The sequence below is a fragment of the Elephantulus edwardii genome, unplaced genomic scaffold, assembly GCF_000299155.1.
Source record: "Elephantulus edwardii isolate Elephantulus edwardi_28Jun2011 unplaced genomic scaffold, EleEdw1.0 scaffold00019, whole genome shotgun sequence".
NCBI lineage: Eukaryota > Metazoa > Chordata > Mammalia > Macroscelidea > Macroscelididae > Elephantulus > Elephantulus edwardii.
Window position 1 is genome coordinate 7,338,313 of NW_006399769.1, and position 19,795 is coordinate 7,358,107.

Below are 19,795 nucleotides of genomic sequence, written 5' to 3' on the forward strand. Positions count from 1 at the left end.
AAGTGTGACTTGGTTTATTATGGTAGTAATTTTACGATGATGGTCTGGAAGTAAGCCCACAGTATTACTGAGGCATGCCTGTGCAGGGATTTGTTGCCCCATATAGACTCACGCATTTGGCTTTAAATTTTAACCAAGGCCCATTTCTCCTGGGTTTTCCTGTTGGTTTGTTTTGTTTACAGCGTTCTGGTGGCCCAGTGAGTGGTGCTGCCAACCCAAAGGCTGCACCTGTCTGGGGTTTTGAACCCACCAGCAGCTCCACAGGAGAAAGATGAGCAATCTCCTCTGAGACCAGATGGGCTCAGCTTATGCGTCAGAACAGACACAGTGAAAAGGAGTTTTTATCCTTGTATGCTTCCCGACCTCCAGTTACAATGGCTGCAGCTGATAAACAAGGACAGTCACTCGGTGCTTGGCGTAGGCATATGAGGGACAAGCGTGGGCTGGATTCTGTCTCTCACTCTGTCTTTGGGGGCAACAGGACTTCACGGATGTTGCGCTGTCCCCTGCACTGGGAAGTGACTTTACTTCCCCCCACCCCACCCCACTACTCATTGCTTAGGTTTAAATCCATTGTGATTCTACCTGGTAGCTGAGGTCTCGAACCTCCAGGGTGTTAGACTGGCCACTGTAGGTGAAGTAGAGGCTGTTGTCATTTTCCGAAGAGAACAAGCTGTCCTGGAGGCCCTGGTGGGAGACATGACAGGTGAGTGACTCCTCCAGAAGCCGCTGAGAATGCTGGAGAAGATGGTAGGGAGAGCAGTAGTGTGGGTGAGGCCCCTTCTTGGTGAGTGAGAGACAGGCTTGTACAGCTGAGACCCAAGGGCTTTGAGGAAATTAGGTTAGGAGAGGTCTCCCTTGCCTGACAGAGCAGGCTCTGGAGCTTCTCACAGTATAACTCCTGGCTCCAGAGAACCCAGCTCTAAGCATCCAGAGCCTGACCCAGAGCAACAGAGCCCAGGAGGAGGATCACACAGGGAGGACTATATGGGGAGTGACTCATGGGGAGGACTTACAGGGATGAGCCCATGTGAAGAACACATGGTGACAAACCCATGAAGAAAAGCTCATGGGGATGAGCTCATGGGAGGAGCCCATGGGGATGACTTGTGGAGATGAGCACAAGATGGGGGAAGCCCATGGGAAGAACTCATGGGGAGGACTTGAAGGTGGAACACATGGAGATGATCCCATGGGGAGAAATTCATGAGAGGACTCATGGATGGAGCACATGAGGGTGAACACATGGGACGAACCCATTGGGAGGAACTCATGGGGAGAATCTGTGTGGAGAGTCCATGGAGAGGACTTAGGGGGAGGAACTCATGGGAAGAGCCCATGGGGAGGAGCCCAGGAGGTAAACTCATGCAGAATGAGCCCATAGAAAGGAAACTGTGGAGAGGACTAATGGGGAGGCACTCTTGATTGGGAGGAAGCCATGGGGAGGAGCTGAGACCCTGGGCAGAAGGACAGAAGACCTCTGAGCTGAGGGTCAGAGCTGAGTGCTCACCAGTCCTGAACATTAGTTTAATCTTTGCTGGTTCTGAGCTAATATTTCATAATGACAAGTATTACATACCCATTTTGATGAGGAGTCATGCACAACAAAGCCACTGAAACTGCTCTTGGCAATTTCAGAGGAAGTCTCTCACCTACACATCATTGTTAAATTATTATTGCTGTAGTTATTATATTTGAATGTACAATAAAACTACAAAAGCCAGAGCCTGTGTAAGGCAGAAATCCATCAGAGAAGAAAACATCAAATATTTTTCACAAAAAGAGAGACAGAAGAGCATTAAGACTGTGTTCTGTCAAGGGGAAAACCTTATGAGACCTGCAGAAACAAAGCCATTCTGTTGAGTTCCAGCTTTCACAGATTTCATTACATACCATATAAATCAATGTTCAAGTGTATTAATTGATACCTTTGGTACTAACCATCTGCAGATCCGAATTCTATATCTAATTGAAAGGTTCTTCTGTTTTGTTGTTTGGTTTTTTAAAATTTATTTTATTATTTTTTGTGTGTGTACCATCAAATCAGATCTGGCTGGTACAGGAGGAGATTGTCCTTCCTTCTCCAGCAAAGCATCTGGTGGATTCGAACTGTGTACCTCTGGGATTGCAGTGCAGCTTCTTGCCACTGGGCCACCAGAGCTCCCTAGGTTCTTCTGTCTTATCAATCCTTTTTTTTTTAAAAATCTTTGAGTCTTGGACAAAGAAAAATCTAACCATTAAGGACTCAGGGTCTAATGTTTCCCACTTTTTTCCTGCTTCTCTTGCAGGCAGAAGTGTGTATACATTTATCAACAACTTCCATGGTCTCTGGTTCCCTCTCAGCAAAGTCATGTCTCAATCTGATGCTTCCTTCTGCCAACCAACCAAGCACCCAACAGATGCTCATTGGGAGCTCACATTGTGCTCCAGGTGTAACGTTTGGGATACAAAGGAGAGAAAAAACCAAACCAGCCCTCCAGGAGCTTTGATTTTAACAAGCAGGACAGATCTGGATGGAGGGTAAAGCAAATGGGCTCCATGAGCACACGTGCCTCACAAGAGATAACCAGTGTAAAAACATAAGAACAAGCCGACAAAACCCAGTTGCCATTGAAGTGATTTGACATAGGATGAACCACATGTGTCCCAGGAGAATCAGATTCCACGGGTTTTTGACAGCTGAATTTTCAGAAGCAGATCACCAAACCACTCGTCTGAGGTACCTCTGGGTGAACTCAAACTTCTAGTCATCTTATTGGCAGCCAAGCATTTTAACACTGCATGGTTCAAAATTGGGAAGGGCGTATGCCAGGGATGTGTCCTGTCTCCATACCTTTTCAACCTGTATGCCAAATAGATCATCTGGGAGGCTGGGTTCTATAAGGAGAAATGTGGAGTCAAGATTGGTGGAAGATCTATCAACAATCTGTGTTATGCAGATGACACAACCCTGCTTGCTGAAACTGAGGAGGACCTGAAGCGCTTGCTGCAGAGGGTCAAAGACTGCAGCCTCCAATATGGATTGAGCCTCAATGTCAAGAAGACAAAGATTCTCACCACCGGACCAATTGGCAGCATCAGGATGGATGGTGAAGAGATTAAGATTGTTCACAGCTTTAGTTTGCTTGGCTCCACAGTCAACACTCTTGGCACCAGCAGTCAGGAAATTAAAAGGCACCTTGCCGTGGGAAAGTCTGCTGTTAGGGACCTCTCCAAAGTACTGAAGAGCAATGGTTTCTCTCTGGAGACTAAGGTGCATCTGATACAGGCCATGGTCTTTGCTATCACTTGTTATGCATCAGAGAGTGGGACAATGACTAAGGAGGATAGAAGGCAAATTGATGCCTTTGAGCTGTGGTGATGGAGAAGAGTATTGACTGTACCATGGACTGCTAGGAAAACAAACAGATTCATCCTGGAGAGGGTTAAACCGGGTGGCTCCTTGGAGGCAAGGATTCTGAGGCTCCGTCTAACATACTTTGGACATGTTGCAAGGAGAGACCGGTCCTTGGAGAGGGACATCATGCTTGGGAGGGTGTAGGGATAGCACAGGAGGGGAGGGCCCTCTATGAGGTGGATTGATTCAGTGACTGGGGTAATCGGAATGAGAATGTCAGAGACAGTGTGATTGGCACAGGATAGAGCAGGGTTTAGGGCTGTTGTACATAGGGTCACTATGAGTCACAAGCGACTCGACTTCACATAACAACAACATCAGCACAGGGACTCCTTGTGTAAAATTGCATGACCATCTTTCTCCTGTGGAACAGCTAATGGGGTGATCCACTCACCTTTGAGTTGGCAGAACAACTCCCTAATGACTAGGTCACTAGAGTTCTCTTTAAAAGTGAAATATCTCAGTCACATAAGGACAAATACTGCATAGCACCACTGTTACAAAGCAGGTCTGACATGGGGGGTTGGAAGGAGAATAGAATAAGAGTGGATAGATAATGACCACTGCATTGGAACTGATGAAAGAAAGAACTGTCTTGAAATTAATATATGATTAGGCATTATACGTATGACAACAGCCTGCAATAAGAGCTATATCATTGCAAAGAGGACTGGGGTTGGAGGAGGTAGGTAATTGAAGAACAATGAATGTTGTTGTTGTTGTGTGCCGTCAAGTTGGGACCGACCCATAGCTGACCCTCCGGGCGGCTTTTCAGAGGCAGTTAATCGCACAGGAGGAGATTGCCCATCCTTCTCCCGTGGAGCAGTTGGTGGCCTCAAACTGCACACCTTCGGGATTGCAACACAGCTTTTTGCCACTAGGCCATACCAGTGAATGAATATTTTTGTTGTTGTTGTTTTTTGAAGTGAACTAGAGAGGGGAAAGAAATGGCCAGGGGGTAAAATGTGCAACAAGGAGTGAATGAAAATCTAACTTCTCTGTAAATGTTCATTAAAATAACAAAATAAAGAGAAGAGGCCAGTTCTTGGGAAAAGATATCATGCTGGGAAAGGTTGAGGATCAACAGAAAAGAAGAAGACCCTCCATGAGGTGCACTGGCACAGTGACCGCAGCAATGGACTTGACCGAGCGTGATGGAGCTGGTGACCGAGGCACCGGGAAGGTCAAGCTCCACTGAGCTGCTATGAGGCCTTTCTGGTAAAAGGGCGCCTAACAGCACCAGCACCACGTGCCATGGACTCACAGCGAGCAGTCCTCAGGCCTCCAGGACGGTCCAGACGCGTACCATCATCACTTAATTTAATGTTTGAACTATTACCAAAAATTTCCAAAATTATACAGAGAAATGCAGGAAGATACATATGAGGGAAGGGTGATCTCTGGAGAGAAGGAAGAGTCTGAAGGGAGTATGTTCAATGAGGATCTTCAAGGTAATCGGTGATTATTGTTTTGAGTGGGTCCATGGGAGCTCACTATTCACCCCTTTGACTGAACTACTTCATATTTAGAGAGTCCCCCAGGGAGAAGATTATTCCAGGATGTTAGCTCTCTTGACCTCGATGGCACCTATGATCAGTGGTTCAAATCCACCTGCAGCTCCTAGTGAAAAAGGTGGACAATCTCCTGCTGTAAAGATTCACAGCTTGAGAAACTCTGGGGAGGGCTGTCGGGAGTCAGAAATGATGTGAAGGCCACTGATCTGCAGTCGATGCAGGAGTGAGAGTGGGATGGGAAGGTTGGAGAGTCTGCGCCCTCTGAGATGGGGAATGATGCTTCCTGGGGAGACCAGAGAGCCGTCTGGGGCGCTGCTGAGCTCTGGACGGGTTGGCTCTCTCTCGGCAGCCCCGACTCGCTCTTACCACCTCTACCATTGTCGCACACACTGCTCAGTTCTCCATTTTCTGGTGGTAAATTACTAAAAATTCTATTCCTTTTCCGAGATACATGTGGGCTAACAAAGATCCTAGTGGTGTTTATCTAGTTTTAAATGCAAATGCCCATCATGAGTCACTTCAACTCAACTCAACTCATTGGTGAAGAGTAGGATCTGGCTCCTAGTGGACCCTCCACAGGCTTTCTCTCCTATGAATCACTCTGGAGGAGGTGGATCCTCTTTCTGCCTCAGGATGGCTGCTGGATTCGAACTCCCAGAGGGAGTGGCCTTTGGGTCGTAGTGCAACTCTCTATCTGCTCGGTGTCTCCGCAGCTGTCAGATTACAGTCTTTTCTGAGTGCTGTGAATGGCTAAGCATTCCGCCGCTAACTCCAAATGTGGAGTTCTGAAGCTAGTGATCTTCTGAAAAATCAGCCTCGGAAGACCCTCTGGAGCCCGGCTCCCCTCAGACACAGTGAGGGTGCCACCGACAGAAAGACACTCAACAGAGACTGGGATTGTGTTTGTTTGCTTGCTTTGTGAGATTACAAGTTAGCTCAGACATTACTCGCTGGCCAAAAGCTCCTGGCTAGATTTGTTATTGGTACGTGTTGCTGAGTCAGAACCTTGTGACCCCTGAAAGGTTAGAGCTGACCCTTCAGTAGGTTCGCAGAGGCTGGATATCGCAAGGGAGGAAACTGCCCATCTTTCTTCTTTGAAACAGCTGGTAGATTTTAACTGTCTGCCTTTGGGTTGGCAGCCCAGCTCTTTACCATTAAGCCCCAGAGCTCCTTTGGCTAAATTCAGGGGTGGGGAACAGCTGAATATGGAAGGTTGGCCCTTTTGGGGTCTCGAGAAATAAGTGGAGGGGTCTATAGCTGTGCTTTGAGAAGGTGGAGGGGCCAGAAGGAGACTGAGAAAAGCAAGGGATGAAGGACGGGCTCCCTGCTCTGAAGGTCTCCTGCGAATCTACCTCCCTTCCCGTGACTGAGTGCCCGTGGGGGCTTCACAGGCCCCAGGCACTTTGCAAGGTGCTGTGCCTCCTGGGAGCTGCCTGAGCAACTCAACTTTCAGAGACTCCTGAGTGGGGAGGCTTCCATTCTGAAATATTTTCTTGGCTCCCAGGAAGGATTTGTTAGACTCTTCCTGAGGTTTTGACAAAGTCTCTGTATTTTTCAAATACTTAAATATCTACTCGGCTGACATCTTAATCAGTATGACTGTCAGAACATCTCCTGATTTCCTGACAGGTGACACCCAAAAAAGCAAAAGCTGCTTTATTTGTAGGTAACCAGCTCGGCTCCTGCTGGGCTACATTGTCATTTCTCCTTGTATTAACTTCTGATCAAATTTCTGAGTCAAAATCACAGACTAAAGGAAACTCAAGAAGCATAGACATGCTTTGTGCCCAGGCCTGCCCATGTGCTGAGGCCTCACGGCCAGGATGCTGGAGGACATGGGGATTTTGGCTGAGGGGATGAGTCTACGCCTTCACTAGAATATTCAAACTACATTGTATACCAGCTCTGCCCCGACTCCTGGGTACTTCTCTTGTTGTTGTAATGTGCCTTTGATTTGCCTGTAACTCATAGGAACCCTATGTACAAAACCCTGCTCTCTCCTGAGTCTGTCTCACTGTCGCCAAAACACCTATTCACATTATCCTAGTTACTGTGTCAGTACATCTCATCCGGGTCCCTTTCTCCTGCACTGTTCCTTCACCGTTCCAAGCATGATGTCCTTCTCGAAGAACGGGTCCCTCCTGGAAACATGGCCAGAGTGTGTCAGATAGAGCTTCAAAATCTTTGCCTCCAGAAAGCTGCCTGGTTTCACCTTCTCCTGAATGGACCTGTTTATTTTTTTGGAAGCTCAAGGTATATTCAATACTCTTCTCTAGCACCACAACACAAAGGGATCAATTCTTCTGTCTTCCTTAGTCATTGTCCTGCTCTCTGATGCATAGCAAGTAATTGCAAAGACCATGGCCTGGATCAGGCGCACTGCAGTCTCTAGACTGACCACTGTTGCTCTTCAGCAGTCTGGAGAGGTCCCTGACAGCAGATTTTTCTAATGTGGTTAGTCTTTCAATTCCTGACTGCTGATGCCAAGAGTGTTGATTGTGGAACCAAGCAATATGAAATTGTGACCAATATCAGTCTCTTCTCCATCTTTCATGGTGCTGCCAATTGGCCCTGGGGGGGGGGGAATCTTTGTTTTCTTGATATTGAGCTTCAGTTCATATTAAAGACAGTCCTTGATCTTCTGCAGCAAATGTCTTAGGTACTAAGTAATAATTATAATTTACAGGATAAGCAGCAGCAGGCTTCTATTACTCAACCATGGCCAAAATTAAGGCTCAGACCTTCATGACAAGAAGGAGGAGCTGTTGAAGCAGCTGGATGATGTGAAGGTGGAGCTTTCCTAGCTGCATGTCACCAGAGTGACAGGTGGTGTGGCTTCCACGCTCTGCAAAATCTGAGTTGTCCGAAAGTCCATTGCCCGTGGTCTCCTTGTTATCAACCAGGCTCAGAGGGAGAACCTCAGAAAGTTTTGTAAGGACAGGAATTACAAAACCGTAGATCTGTAGCCCAAGAAAACACTTGTCTTGCAACAAAGGCTCAAAAAGCATGAGGAGAAACTGAAGACCAAGAAGTGGCAGCAGAAAGACCGCCTGCATCCCACTGCGGAAACAAGCAGTCAAGGCCTGAACTTCTCACAGAAATAAAACACAAACCCAGAGGAAAAAATAATTTACAAATAACTTTCCAAGGACTTATATCAAGGAAACTATGTAAATTTCTTTATACTTATTATTTTGTTCAATCCTTGTTGTGAACATGCAGTGGAAACACTAGTGTAATCCTTGTTTTACAGATGAGGGTCAGAAACTCGCTCAAATTCACACAGCTGCTAAGCAGGAGGGCAGAGAAAGGCTCATTAGGCTCCTCTTCTCGGAGGAAACGAACCCCCTTGGCTGTGCTCACAGAGGAGGGCCCTCAGTCCCTAGAACCCACCGCCAGGCCCTGTGTGGGCCTGCCTCCTCCTGAGGGAGACATGCTGCCTGGGTAGGCATTTTAGGGCAGAATGGCAGCTGTTTGTGCAGGGCATGGCTAGAATTTGAAAGGTAAGGCTGGGTGGCCCACACAGGAGAGTAGTAAGATATAGCCAAAGTGGACAGAAAAAGGGGTAGGTTGTGAGCTTGAGCTGGAAGTCAACCCCTCATGCCATACACCCTATAACTCAGAGAAATACCAAATCAAACTCACTATCAGTGAGTGGATTCTAAACCCACAGGACAGGGAGGTCTGCCTCAACCACCCCCACAGAACAGAGAGACCTGTTTGGACTGCCCCACAGAACAGGGAGGTCTGCCTCAACCACCACACAGAACAGGGGGGTTGCCTGGACTGCCCCATGGGAGATGTGCTTCAACCACCCCATAGGACTCTACAGGACAGGGAGGCTTCCCTTGACCACCCCACTAGACGAGGGAGGCTGTCTCAACTGCCCGATGGGATGGGGGGGCCTGCCTCAACCGCCCCATGGGACAGGGGACCTGCCCTGAAGGGCTTTAACCTTTTGGGAGGTAAACGTTCTTTCTCCTTCTTAGCAGCTGATAGGTTCAAACTATCCACCTTTCAGTTAGTGGCCAAGCATTTACCTCTGTACCACCAGGGTTTCTTACACCACTCCAAGGACTCAGAACGTACCAATTTAAATTTGACTTTCCAAGTTGTTGATGAGAGCACGGTTAAGCACTTGGCTGCTGACTGAGAAACTGACATTCTGAACTCACCCTGTGTCTCTACGGGAGAAAGACCTTGTTAACCTGTTTCTGTCCAGAAAACCCTGCAGGGTAGTTCTCTGTCACGGGGAGGTGCTGAGTCTGAATCGACAAGGTAGGAGAAAAGAAAATGCTTTAGTAAACACATTTTAAAGCTTGATTTACAACTTTGAAGTATCTAGACAAGATACATGGCCTCCCCATCCCCTTATTTCAGGGTCAACAAATTTGATGGGCAGAAAAGACCACTGTTTGACACATGATGAATAAGGGTGTTGGAGAAGAAGGCATTGGAAACAGAAGTATCTGTCTGTATTCCTGAGTGCTGGGCAGCCCAGATTTACCTCCCAAGCCGTAGGGGCTGATTTGCCAGATCCGAACAGAAAGTCCTCAAGGCCACCCTGACTTCAGAAGGTCCTGTGCAGAAGCTAGACACTAATCTCCCGACTCAAGTCACCTCTGGTGGGGGCTTGCATCTGGGCTATTCAGAGAGCAATGATATTCTTTTGTTGTGGCTACAGAGCTGAGAGTGCTCTCTTTGACAGCACATACTCTAAAATTGGAATGATACAGAGATTAGCATGGTCCCCTGTGCAAGGGTGACACACAAACTTTGAAGCATCCCATATTTTTAGGGAATTCTGGTAGCTTAGTGGTAAGGAATTTCACTGCCAATCCAAAGGTATGGAGTTCAAACCTAGCACTTGCTCTGCAGAAGAAAGATGATTATGTGTTTCTATATGGCAGAGTGTCAAGGACTGCAGCCTACAATATGGATTGAGGCTCAATGTCAAGAAGACAAAGATTCTCACCACTAGACCAATTGGCAGCATCAGGATGGATGGTGAAGAGATTGAGATTGTACACAGCTTTAGTTTGCTTGGCTCCATAGTCAACAGTCTTGGCACCAGCAGCCAGGAAATGAAAAGGCGCATTGCCATGGGAAAGTCTGCTGTTAGGGACCTCTCCAAAGTACTGAAGAGCAATGGTGTCTCTCTGGAGACTAAGGTGCATCTGATACAGGCCATGGTCTTCACAATCACTTGTTATGCATCAGAGAGTTGGACAATGACCAGGGAGGATAGAAGGAGAATTGATGCCTTTGAGTTGTGGTGCTGGAGAAGAGTATTGAGAATACCATGGACTGCTAGGAAAACAAACAGATTTGTCCTGGAAAGGGTTAAACCAGGTGGCTCCTTGGAGGCAAGGATTCTGAGGCTCCGTCTAACATACTTTGGACATGTTGTGAGGAGAGACCGGTCCTTAGAGAGGGGCATCATGCTTGGGAGGGTGGAGGGACAGCGCAGGAGAGGAAGGCCCTCTATGAGGTGAATTGATTCAGTGACTGGGATAATTGGGATGGGAGTGTCGGAGACAGTGTGATTGGCACAGGACAGAGAGGAGTTTAGGGCTGTTGTACATAGGGTCGCTATGAGTCGCAGGCGACTCGATGGCACATAACAACAACAACAATGTGATTAGTTGCCTCTGAGGGTCATCAAGGGGTTGGTTCAGACTCAGTGTTACACAATAACAACAGAGGTGAAAGGCAAGGGTGCTGACTTGCTGACTCCGCTGAGATCATTTCCTAGTGATGCCAGGCCAGCCCAGGGGGTCAGTTGGGTGTGAAGGCCACAGTCATTCTTACCTTTCTCCTCCTCCCGCTCCCCACGCTGCCAAACACAGGGTGAATGGGTGAGAGTGTGTGGTGGGAAGCTTCCTCTTTGCCTTCCAGCTGAGCATCCCCCTTTACATATAACTCACAACTCGATTTCAGTCAAAGCCCATTTATTCATAAACATCTCCCATGACAAGTGGGGAGTAAACCTACTGCCCACTTACACCTCCTGGCCACTTGCCTGAGGTCTAATTCTCTGGCCCACCCTTGGATTTTGTGTCATCTGCTGTAGTCACATTTGCTTTATTTTCTTTAATTGGACAGTTTATCTGATTTTTTTAAATTGTAATTGGAATGAATGTTCACACATAAATTGGTTTTTCATTCACTCATTCATACAGCTTTCCCCTCCTTCCTCTCACTTAATCTGCTATGTATGTCTTGATCCAAATTGTTAATTACAATACACACAACATCTGATTGTCTATTCATTTCCAATTGACCTTCCCCTCAGCTCTTTCAATGCAGGGTACTCTTCTTTTGAGCATATATTCCAGGGTTCTCACCAAACCCGTCTACCATCTTATCACTTTATAGCCATTGGGCTCTGAGCTTGATAGCCTCATAGTCAAATGGGAACTAAATAGAGCTCTTGGATTTTGTGATGTTTCTGTAAGCAAATTGCATCTGGACCCAAGCCCTGGTGGTGCAGTGGTTAAGTGCTCAGCTGTTAACTGAAACCAAAAATCACATGCCAGGGCATTATTTCCCTGGAGGTGACTTCCGAGGCTGCCTGCCTTTGGCTCCTGGGAGATAGATGGAGTTCTCTCTCTCTGTTTGTCCCAGCGAATTAAGACAGAATGGTGTGGAGCAGAGAAGGAAAGTCCTGCCCTCTCCCTACCCCCCGGGCTGAGGGCACGATCACTCACCAAGACATCCTGGGGAGCATTTCCGTCCCACAGCCCTCTCTCTGTTAGGGTCTTCTCAGCCATGGGGCCTGCAGCACCTGCCCCTTGTGGCAGCTCCCGAGAAGCCTAGCTGCTGTCCGTCCGTGCTGAGGTTTTCTTTCTCCTTCCCAGAGAGGCTGATCTCTGATCCTCCTTGTCTGTGCCACCGTCTGCCTCTCCCAGCATTCCTCATTGGCAAACCCTCATCCAAACATACACTGTTGACAGTCTTTTCTGCCCACTGTCAAGATAAGGACACGCTGACTAAAGGTACATCAGATAATGGCATTCGAGGCCTAACACCAGGCCCTCACTGGAAGGACTCCAGGGCCAGCTAAGAGCAGGCAGGGCAGTAAGTGAGGACTCCCTAGCTGAAGGTCCTTCTGGGGGTCGGGCCATCAGAGATCTGCCAGTCCTCTGCTGGCCATGAGTGAGCTCTCATCACGTACCCCGTCGGGGCCCTTGGGACTCCAGGCAAACAACGGCTCCCAGAGGCCCCCACGAGAAAGTAATGAAGCGGCTGCTTCAAAGTGCCGACACAGCCTGGGTGTCCTCCATGTCTCCTACAGCGTCAGGTAAGGCGGGCTGCCCTCTCCACCCCTGGTGAAGGGTGGACAGAGGGAACTGCTCATTCGTTCCGCTGGCTTTCCTCCCTGCGTGGGGGAGAGGGACATGGATGGAGTCTCCCCTTCAGCGGCTCAGATGGGAATGAAAGGGGAGAGGGCCACCACTGGGCTATGAGGGACAAAAGCAAACGGGCTTCCTCCTCCCACCTAGGTGGGGCCTGCAACCTGTTAAAAAATGTGGGGTGCTAAATAATCTTCATACACATGGTTGAATGGCATGTGTTCTGTTCTTTAGTTTTATTTTATCACCGCACAAAACAACCTCAAAACCATGTGGGGCAGCGTCCTGCCCTGTGCACTTAGCTGTCATCATTTGTCTCCTGGGCTCCCAGCCTCCCACTGTCTGTGGGTCTGCCAGGAAAGGGCCTGGGGAGTGGGAGTTTGGGGACACGATGTGTCACCAGGTCAGTGACGGAATGCAAGCGTGGCTTCAGAGAGAAGCAGTGTCCCTACCGGCCAGAACATGGACTTCAGAGCAGCAGCCAGTGTTTGCCATTCACAATGCCATCTTCCGTCACTGCCTGGTCAGGCATTAGCCATGAGGATGTCGTTGTAGATCGCCATTGAGTCAAGCACGACTCATAGTGACCCTATGAACTAAAGGCCTGAAGCCTTTCTATAACTATTGTCGTTTCTCCAAGTTCGTAGAGAATCCAGAGTCATGTTGTTTAGGAAGTGGATGCCTCTCTTGCTTCCAAAGCCATGAGGATGGTGAGGCCAAAACACATTAGGGAACTTGTCCCAGGTGAACTGAGGTGGGTTAAGCGGCGATGGCTGCTGGGAAGGGGAGCAGCAGTGCAGGGTCCATACTGCCTTTTCCTTGGGGTCTCTTTGAAGTGATCGTGTCAGGCCTTGGTGGGACATCACATCTTTCTGGCAACAGTGGAGCAGACAAATCCTCAAAGACATCTCCTTGTACATCGAGAGCGGACAGATTATGTGCATCTTGGGGAGCTCAGGTAAGCTTGGGGGAAAGTGCTCTAATTTCTCAAGGAATGTTGGCTAGATTTAACCACCACCTGAGGAAACAGATTTAAGTTGTGATAAGAACGGACTCTAATGACACATCTGACTGAAATACATACAGCGTTATAGCTTGGTACCAATATGAAATCTTTAGAAAAATCCTTGAAAGAGTTTAAGACTGCCTAATATGTGAATGGATTTGTATTTCAAGGCTTGGAAAACACCTAGTAGAATGGATGTCACATGGTAGTTTCCAGAAATTTTGTTTTATTTATCTGCATCCTACCAACAGACAGGAAAAGGGGTTCAATCAATGCAGAGATGCCCTCTTATAGCTTCCACATCTGATGCTGTTGTTTATCTCATTTTATAATGCTGGGCACTTGGTATAGCATTTTGTTGTTATGTGCCATTGAGCCCTAAACCCTGCTCTATCCTGTGCCAATCTTATTGTGTCTGACAGGCCTACCCCTGTTACCCCAGTCACTGAATCAATCCACCTCTTAGAGGGTCTTCCTCTCCTGTGCTGTCCCTCCACCCTCCCAAGCATGATGTCCCTCTCCAAGGACTGGTTCCTCCTTGCAACATGTCCAAAGTATGTTAGAAGAAACTTCAGAATCTTTGCCTCCTAGGAGCAGCCTGATCTCACCCTCTCTAGGACAAACCTGTTTGCTATTCTAGCCATCCATAGTATATTCAATACTCTTCTCCAGCACCCCAGCTCAAAGGCATCAATTTTCCTTCTGTCATCACTAGTCCTTGTCCAGCTTTCTGATACATAGCAAGTAATGGCAAAGACCATGGCCTGTATCAGGCACACCTTAGTCTCCAGACTGACATTGTTGCTCTTCGGTACTTTGGAGAGATCTCTGACAGCAAGCTTTCCCAATGCAATTAATCTTTTAATTTCCTGGCTATTGGTACCAAGAGTGCTGATTGTGGAGGCAAGCAAACTAAAACTGTTAACAATCTCCTCACCATCTATTATGATTCTGCCAATTGACCCAGAAGTGAGAATCTTTGTTTTCTAAGGTCAGCAAAAAAGAGGAAGATCTCCAATGAAATGAACTGACACAGTACCTTATAATCCTGGTCACAGCATTAATGAGGATGGCACAGGACCAGGCTGGGTTTGGTTCTGTTGGACTTAAGATTTCTATGAATTGGAACGAATTTGTGTGACATCTGACAACAATGATGATGTGTTTCAAATGTTCAAGCTAGAATAGAGAGTAACACAAAGAATATTCATAAATGAACATCTGATTATATAAATTCTGTGCATCATAACAAACTACGTATAACATTGGCAGGAATTGGAATCCCAGAATATTTAATTGTGCTCGTGTGAAATCTAGACCTAGACCAAAAATTTGTTGTCTGAGCAGAACAAGGAAACACTGCATGGTTAACATCATGAAGGTGTGTGTCAGGGCTATTTTCTTGCTTCTTGATTGAATATGGTGTTGGCAATAGAAGAAGACTCATAATCTGCATTATGCAGTTGATACAACTTTGCAAAAAGTGAAGAAGACTTGAAGCACTTACTGCAGAGGATCCAAGACCACAGCCTTCAGTGTGGGTTGCATCTCAATATCAAGAAGGCAAAAATCCTCACGACTGGACCAATAGACAATATCATAATAGATGATGTCAAACCTTTGGTTCTAGCTGTCAAGAAATCAAAAGACATGCTGCATTGCATTGAGAAAATCTGTTGGCAAGGACATCTCTCGAAAGTTCTGAAGAGCGAAAAGATGTCTATTTAAAGACAACGGTGTGCCCTATCCAATCTATAATGTTTTAAATTATTTCCTTTGCCTCTGAAAATTGGGCACTGAATAATGATTAAGAGAAGAATTGATGCCTTTGAATTGTAGTATTTTGGAGGAGTATTGAATATCTCATGGACCACTAAAAGAATAAACAAATCTGTCTTGAAGGAAGCACAACCTGAGTGCTTCTTGGATGGAAGGACAGTGAAGTGAGACATCATTCTGAGAAAGGTAGAGGGCTCAGCAAAAAAGAGAACGACCTTCAACAAGACGGATTGACACAATGTGATAGAGTGACTACCACAACGAGCTTGAGCAGGACAGAGGTCAGGAGGATAGCATCTCGTCTAATGCAGCACTGAGAGGCAGAGGTCCGTGCGTGTTGAATCTCACTAGAGAAAAGCAGACACCAGCCTGCTTGGGTCTCCTGATATCATAAGGAAAAGTACCTTCGTTTGACTCATTGTTATCAATCAGGGGCCAGACTTTGGGCTACATGCTCCCTTGCAGAAATCGTTTAGTGTAAGTGAGATCCCTCAACAGATGATGATCTCAAAGGTTTTACTGAGCATTCATTAGTTTTGTGTCTAACTTTGCTATCTTATTCCAACTTCTTTTCTCCCCACTCACCATACTTACCACTCTCTTCTTTTCTCTCTTGATTGAGTTTCACTATCCAATAGGAAACATCAGTTTCCCTCATTGATGAATGAATGAATATTTGACACATATTTTAAAAAATTCTATTTGTTATCCATTTCTATGCAACAAATAATCTCAAAATTTAAAGGCTTATACCCACAATAACCACTCATTATCTCTCAGGGTTTCTGTGGGTCCAACATTTAGAAATGATTGGTGGGGTGGTTGGGTGGCTTGGGATCTCTCATAAGCTTGTAGTCAGAGTTCACCTAGGCCTACTGTCATACGAAGGCTGGAATGAGCAAGAGAAACTACTTACAAGGCAATTTGTTTCACATGATGATGGGCAAGTCGGTGCTGGCTGTTGGCAGGAGGCCCCAGCTCTTCTCCATGTCAGGGCCCCTTTGAGTCCTCAGGGCTTGGTGGGCAGCTTCCCCCAGAGCCAGCCACCCAAGAGGCAGTGGTTGCAGTGGTATTTATGACCCTGGCTGGAACTTGCACACGGTCGCTACTGCTGTGTTCTATCAGTCACTCCGGAGATGTGGGCTATAAGTTTCCAGATGATGCGATGCTCCTGGTCCTCCTGCCACACTCTGATAAGCAAGGTTGTAGGATGGATTACCCCAGTAACTTGGGGTACGGCAGCAGGTATGTCAAAGACAGTGAGATTGGCTCACATAGACCAGGGTTCAGAGCTATTGTACAGAGAGTCGCTTAGAGTTGCAGGCGATTTGATGGCACACAACACCAACAAACAATGCCAGCCACTTTCAGACACAATCAGATATTCCCAGTGGGCCTCCGAAAGAAATTCCAATGTCCTAGGATACAAATATTTCCAGGAATCTTGTTCTTTCGCCCTTTTCTTTAATTTTCTTTTTCAATTCTGAGAAAGCTTAAAAACAAACAAACAAGAGAAGAAAATAGGTGCTCAGAGGAGAGATGGCCTTGCCATTTGCAACGTTTGACCCATGAGGGACCTCAGAAGCTCAAGTCAGAAGCAGTCTGAACGCGCAGAGGTTGAGCTGCCCCAAGGAGGGGCCCGGGAAGCTCGTCCAGTGCCCTGGGGTGGGGGTGGCGGTCGCTCCAGGGCCGTCCCTTCTCGCCCGCAGGCTCAGGGAAGACCACGCTGCTGGACGCCATGTCTGGGAGGTTGCGGCGCACGGGGACCTTGCAGGGAGAGGTGTGTGTGAACGGGCGCGCGCTGCGCCGAGAGCAGTTCCAGGACTGCTTCTCCTACGTTCTGCAGGTGGGCGCGTCCCCGGGGACCCTGTGCAGCCTAGGGCGGGGGTGGGGGTGCCCACGTCGATGCTGACGCCTCATTCTCCCGGCAGAGCGACACTCTTCTGAGCAACCTCACCGTGCGCGAGACGCTGCACTACACGGCGCTGCTGGCCATCCGCAGCGGCTCGAGGGGCTACTTCCGGAGGAAAGTGAGTCCAGGCTGTCCGCAGAGCGGCATCTTTAACTTAATAGACTCCTTCGTCCATTCGTCCGTTCTTCCCTTTTAACTCTGTAATCTAGACATGCTCCTTCCAATAAGCAGCTACTCAGGGAGCTTTGGTGGACCAGAGGTTAAGGAGTTGCACTGCCAGAGCAAGCATAGATGGTTCTACTCCTGCCTCTGGAGAACGATGCCATCTCCTCCTGTGCGCTTTACGGCTGCTGAAAGCCCTCTGGAGGGGCAGGCGGATGGTCAGTTAGGTCCCGACTCAATGGCACGGAATATATTAGAACTAGTTAATGCTCATATTCCACTAGTATTAAAGCCAATGAGCTTGAGTGGCCTAGTCTAAAACTAAGCTAAAGGTGGAACCTTTATGTCTATATGAATCCACAAGTTGAGTATCAAAGCCTCTAATGTGGCTTTTGAGCACTTGAAATGATATCCCATTGAGTGAAATCCACGGATGATTTGGGAAGGGTAGTCTGAGAAAGCAGAATGTAAAACATCTCCCTGTTTTTGCTAGTACTGATTGTAGCTTGACCTGCAATTTATTGCAAGGATCTGGTTTTTATTCTTCCCTTACTGATTACCCCTGTTTGCATAAGGTCTCAGAATAGGGGCTGGACTCTAGATTGGGCTCAGGATGAAGGGAACTAGACTTGACCTGACAGTGGCCTAAGTACCAGCAGGCTGACCGCCATCACAACAAACTGTGGCTGACTGAGAAGAATGGGAATTCCACAACACCTGACTGTGCTGATGTGAAACCTATGCTGGGCCAGGAGGCAATCATCAGAACAAAGCAGGGGGGAGCACTGCATGGTTCAAAATAGGAAAGGAGTGCTGTCAGGGATGCATCCTATCTCCATACATTTTCAAACTATATGTGGAAATAATCATTAAGGAGGCTGGACTTTAGGAGCAGGAATGTGGCATCAGGATTGGAGGAAGATTCATTAACAACCTGTGTTATGCAAATGACACACCTTGCTTGCTGATACTGAGGAGACGACCTGAAGCACTTGCTGCAGAAGTTCAAGGACTGTAGTCTTCAATGTGGATTGAAGCTCAACATTAAGAAAACAAAGATTCTCACCATTGGGCCAAATGGCAGCATCATGGCACATGGAGAAGAGATTGAAATTGCTAACAATTTCACCTTGCTTGGTTCTACAATAAGGACCTCTTCAGAGTGCTAAAAAGCAACTATCTCAGTCTAGAGACGAGGATGTGCCTGATTCAGGCCATGATCTTTGCAATTACTTGTTATGCATCAGAGACCTGGACAATGACCAAAGGGGATGAAAGGAGAAGAATCAATGCCTTTGAGTTGCTGTGCTGGAGAAGAGTATTGAACATACATACCATTGTCAAGAGAACAAACAGGTTTGTCCTGGAGAGCGTGAAACCAAGCTGCTTCTTGAAGGCAAGGATTATGAAGCTCTGTCTCACATACTTTGGGCATGTTGCTCCCACAGACCAATCCTTGGAGAAGGACATCATGCTTGGATGGATAGAGGGACAGTGCAGGAGAGGAAGACCCTGAATGAGATGGATTGACACAATGACTGGGGTAATGAGTTATGTCAGAAACAGTGAGATTGGCTCTGGATAGAGCAGGGTTCAGAGCTATAGTGCATAGGGTGGTTATGAGTCACAGTCTACCAAAAGCACTTAACAACAAGAACGACAAACTCTTTAGGGGAGAGCTCTGGTGGCCTAGTGCTAAGAAGCTGTTCTGCCAACCCAATGGCATGTAGTTCGAACTCACTAGCTGCTCTGTGGGACAGTCAACTCCCATGCAATTCACTGCCTCTGAAAACCCACTGGAGGGTCAGCTAAGGAGATCTGGTGACGTAGAGGTAAGGAGTTGAGGTGCCAACAGAAAAACAGGCCTTTGCTCCTCAGGGGAAAGATGGACAGTGTCCCTCCACTCCCCTTTTTGTCCCCAGTGTGCTTTACAGCCTCTGAAACCCTTCTGGAGGGTCAGCTGTGAGTTGGTGCTGACACAACAGCACCTGACAACAACTGTTTTCTCTCTAGGGTTACCTTAGGTTGTTCAGAAAATGTTGCGTGCTTGGTGCTATTTTATTAGGTTGTACTTTGAGCTTTCCTATCTAGTCAGCATTAGGGCTCCTTTACTACACTATATTATTTCATTCTTATATCCGTCCTCTGAGAGAGATGTTTATCATCACTTTTCAGGAGATTAAGATCAGACAACTGGCACTGACAGAGCTGGCAGATGAACTCTGACACTAACTGTACCATAACTCCCTGAGGCCCAGGGAAGAGGGAGGTCAGAGTTCAGTACAGGGGAGACATAGGCATGGTCACATGGCTGAGTGAGGAGAAGCTAGGCCACTCAGGCCCTCTATAAACCTTCTCTGCACTTGCCAAGTATATTTATCTCTAAACTTTGTTGTTTGTTGTTATGTGCCCTTGAGTGGCCTGCGACCCATAGTGACCCTATGTACAACAGCTCTGAAGCCTGCCCTGTCCTGAGCTAATCTCACTGTCTCTGACACAACTACCCTCATTGTCCCAGTTAATGTATCAATCCATCTCATCTGAGGTCTCCCTCTCCTGCGATGTCCCTCCACCCTTCTGAGGATGATGTCCCTCTCCAATGACACGTGTTCAAAGTATGTGAGATGGAGGTTCAGAATCCTAGCTTCCAAGGAGTAACTTGATTTCCCA

General features: G+C 47.3%; 2 protein-coding genes across 2 annotated transcripts in view; one reads left to right on the plus strand and one right to left on the minus strand.

Moving 5' to 3' along the window:
- ABCG8 (ATP-binding cassette, sub-family G (WHITE), member 8) overlaps positions 1–5,289 on the minus strand; it is a 28,542-nt gene extending 23,253 nt beyond the window's left edge. The window contains exons 1-2 of the mRNA XM_006882377.1: positions 5,278–5,289; positions 586–687 (exon numbers count right to left, since the gene is read on the minus strand). Of these exons, the coding sequence (XP_006882439.1) occupies positions 586–687; positions 5,278–5,289 (114 nt within the window). The remainder of the gene's footprint in view (positions 1–585; positions 688–5,277) is intronic.
- A 6,776-nt stretch (positions 5,290–12,065) lies between these two features.
- Positions 12,066–19,795, plus strand: part of ABCG5 (ATP-binding cassette, sub-family G (WHITE), member 5) — a 42,849-nt gene continuing 35,119 nt past the window's right edge. The window contains exons 1-4 of the mRNA XM_006882319.1: positions 12,066–12,214; positions 13,103–13,224; positions 16,761–16,897; positions 16,983–17,081. Coding sequence (XP_006882381.1) covers positions 12,066–12,214; positions 13,103–13,224; positions 16,761–16,897; positions 16,983–17,081 — 507 coding nt within the window. The remainder of the gene's footprint in view (positions 12,215–13,102; positions 13,225–16,760; positions 16,898–16,982; positions 17,082–19,795) is intronic.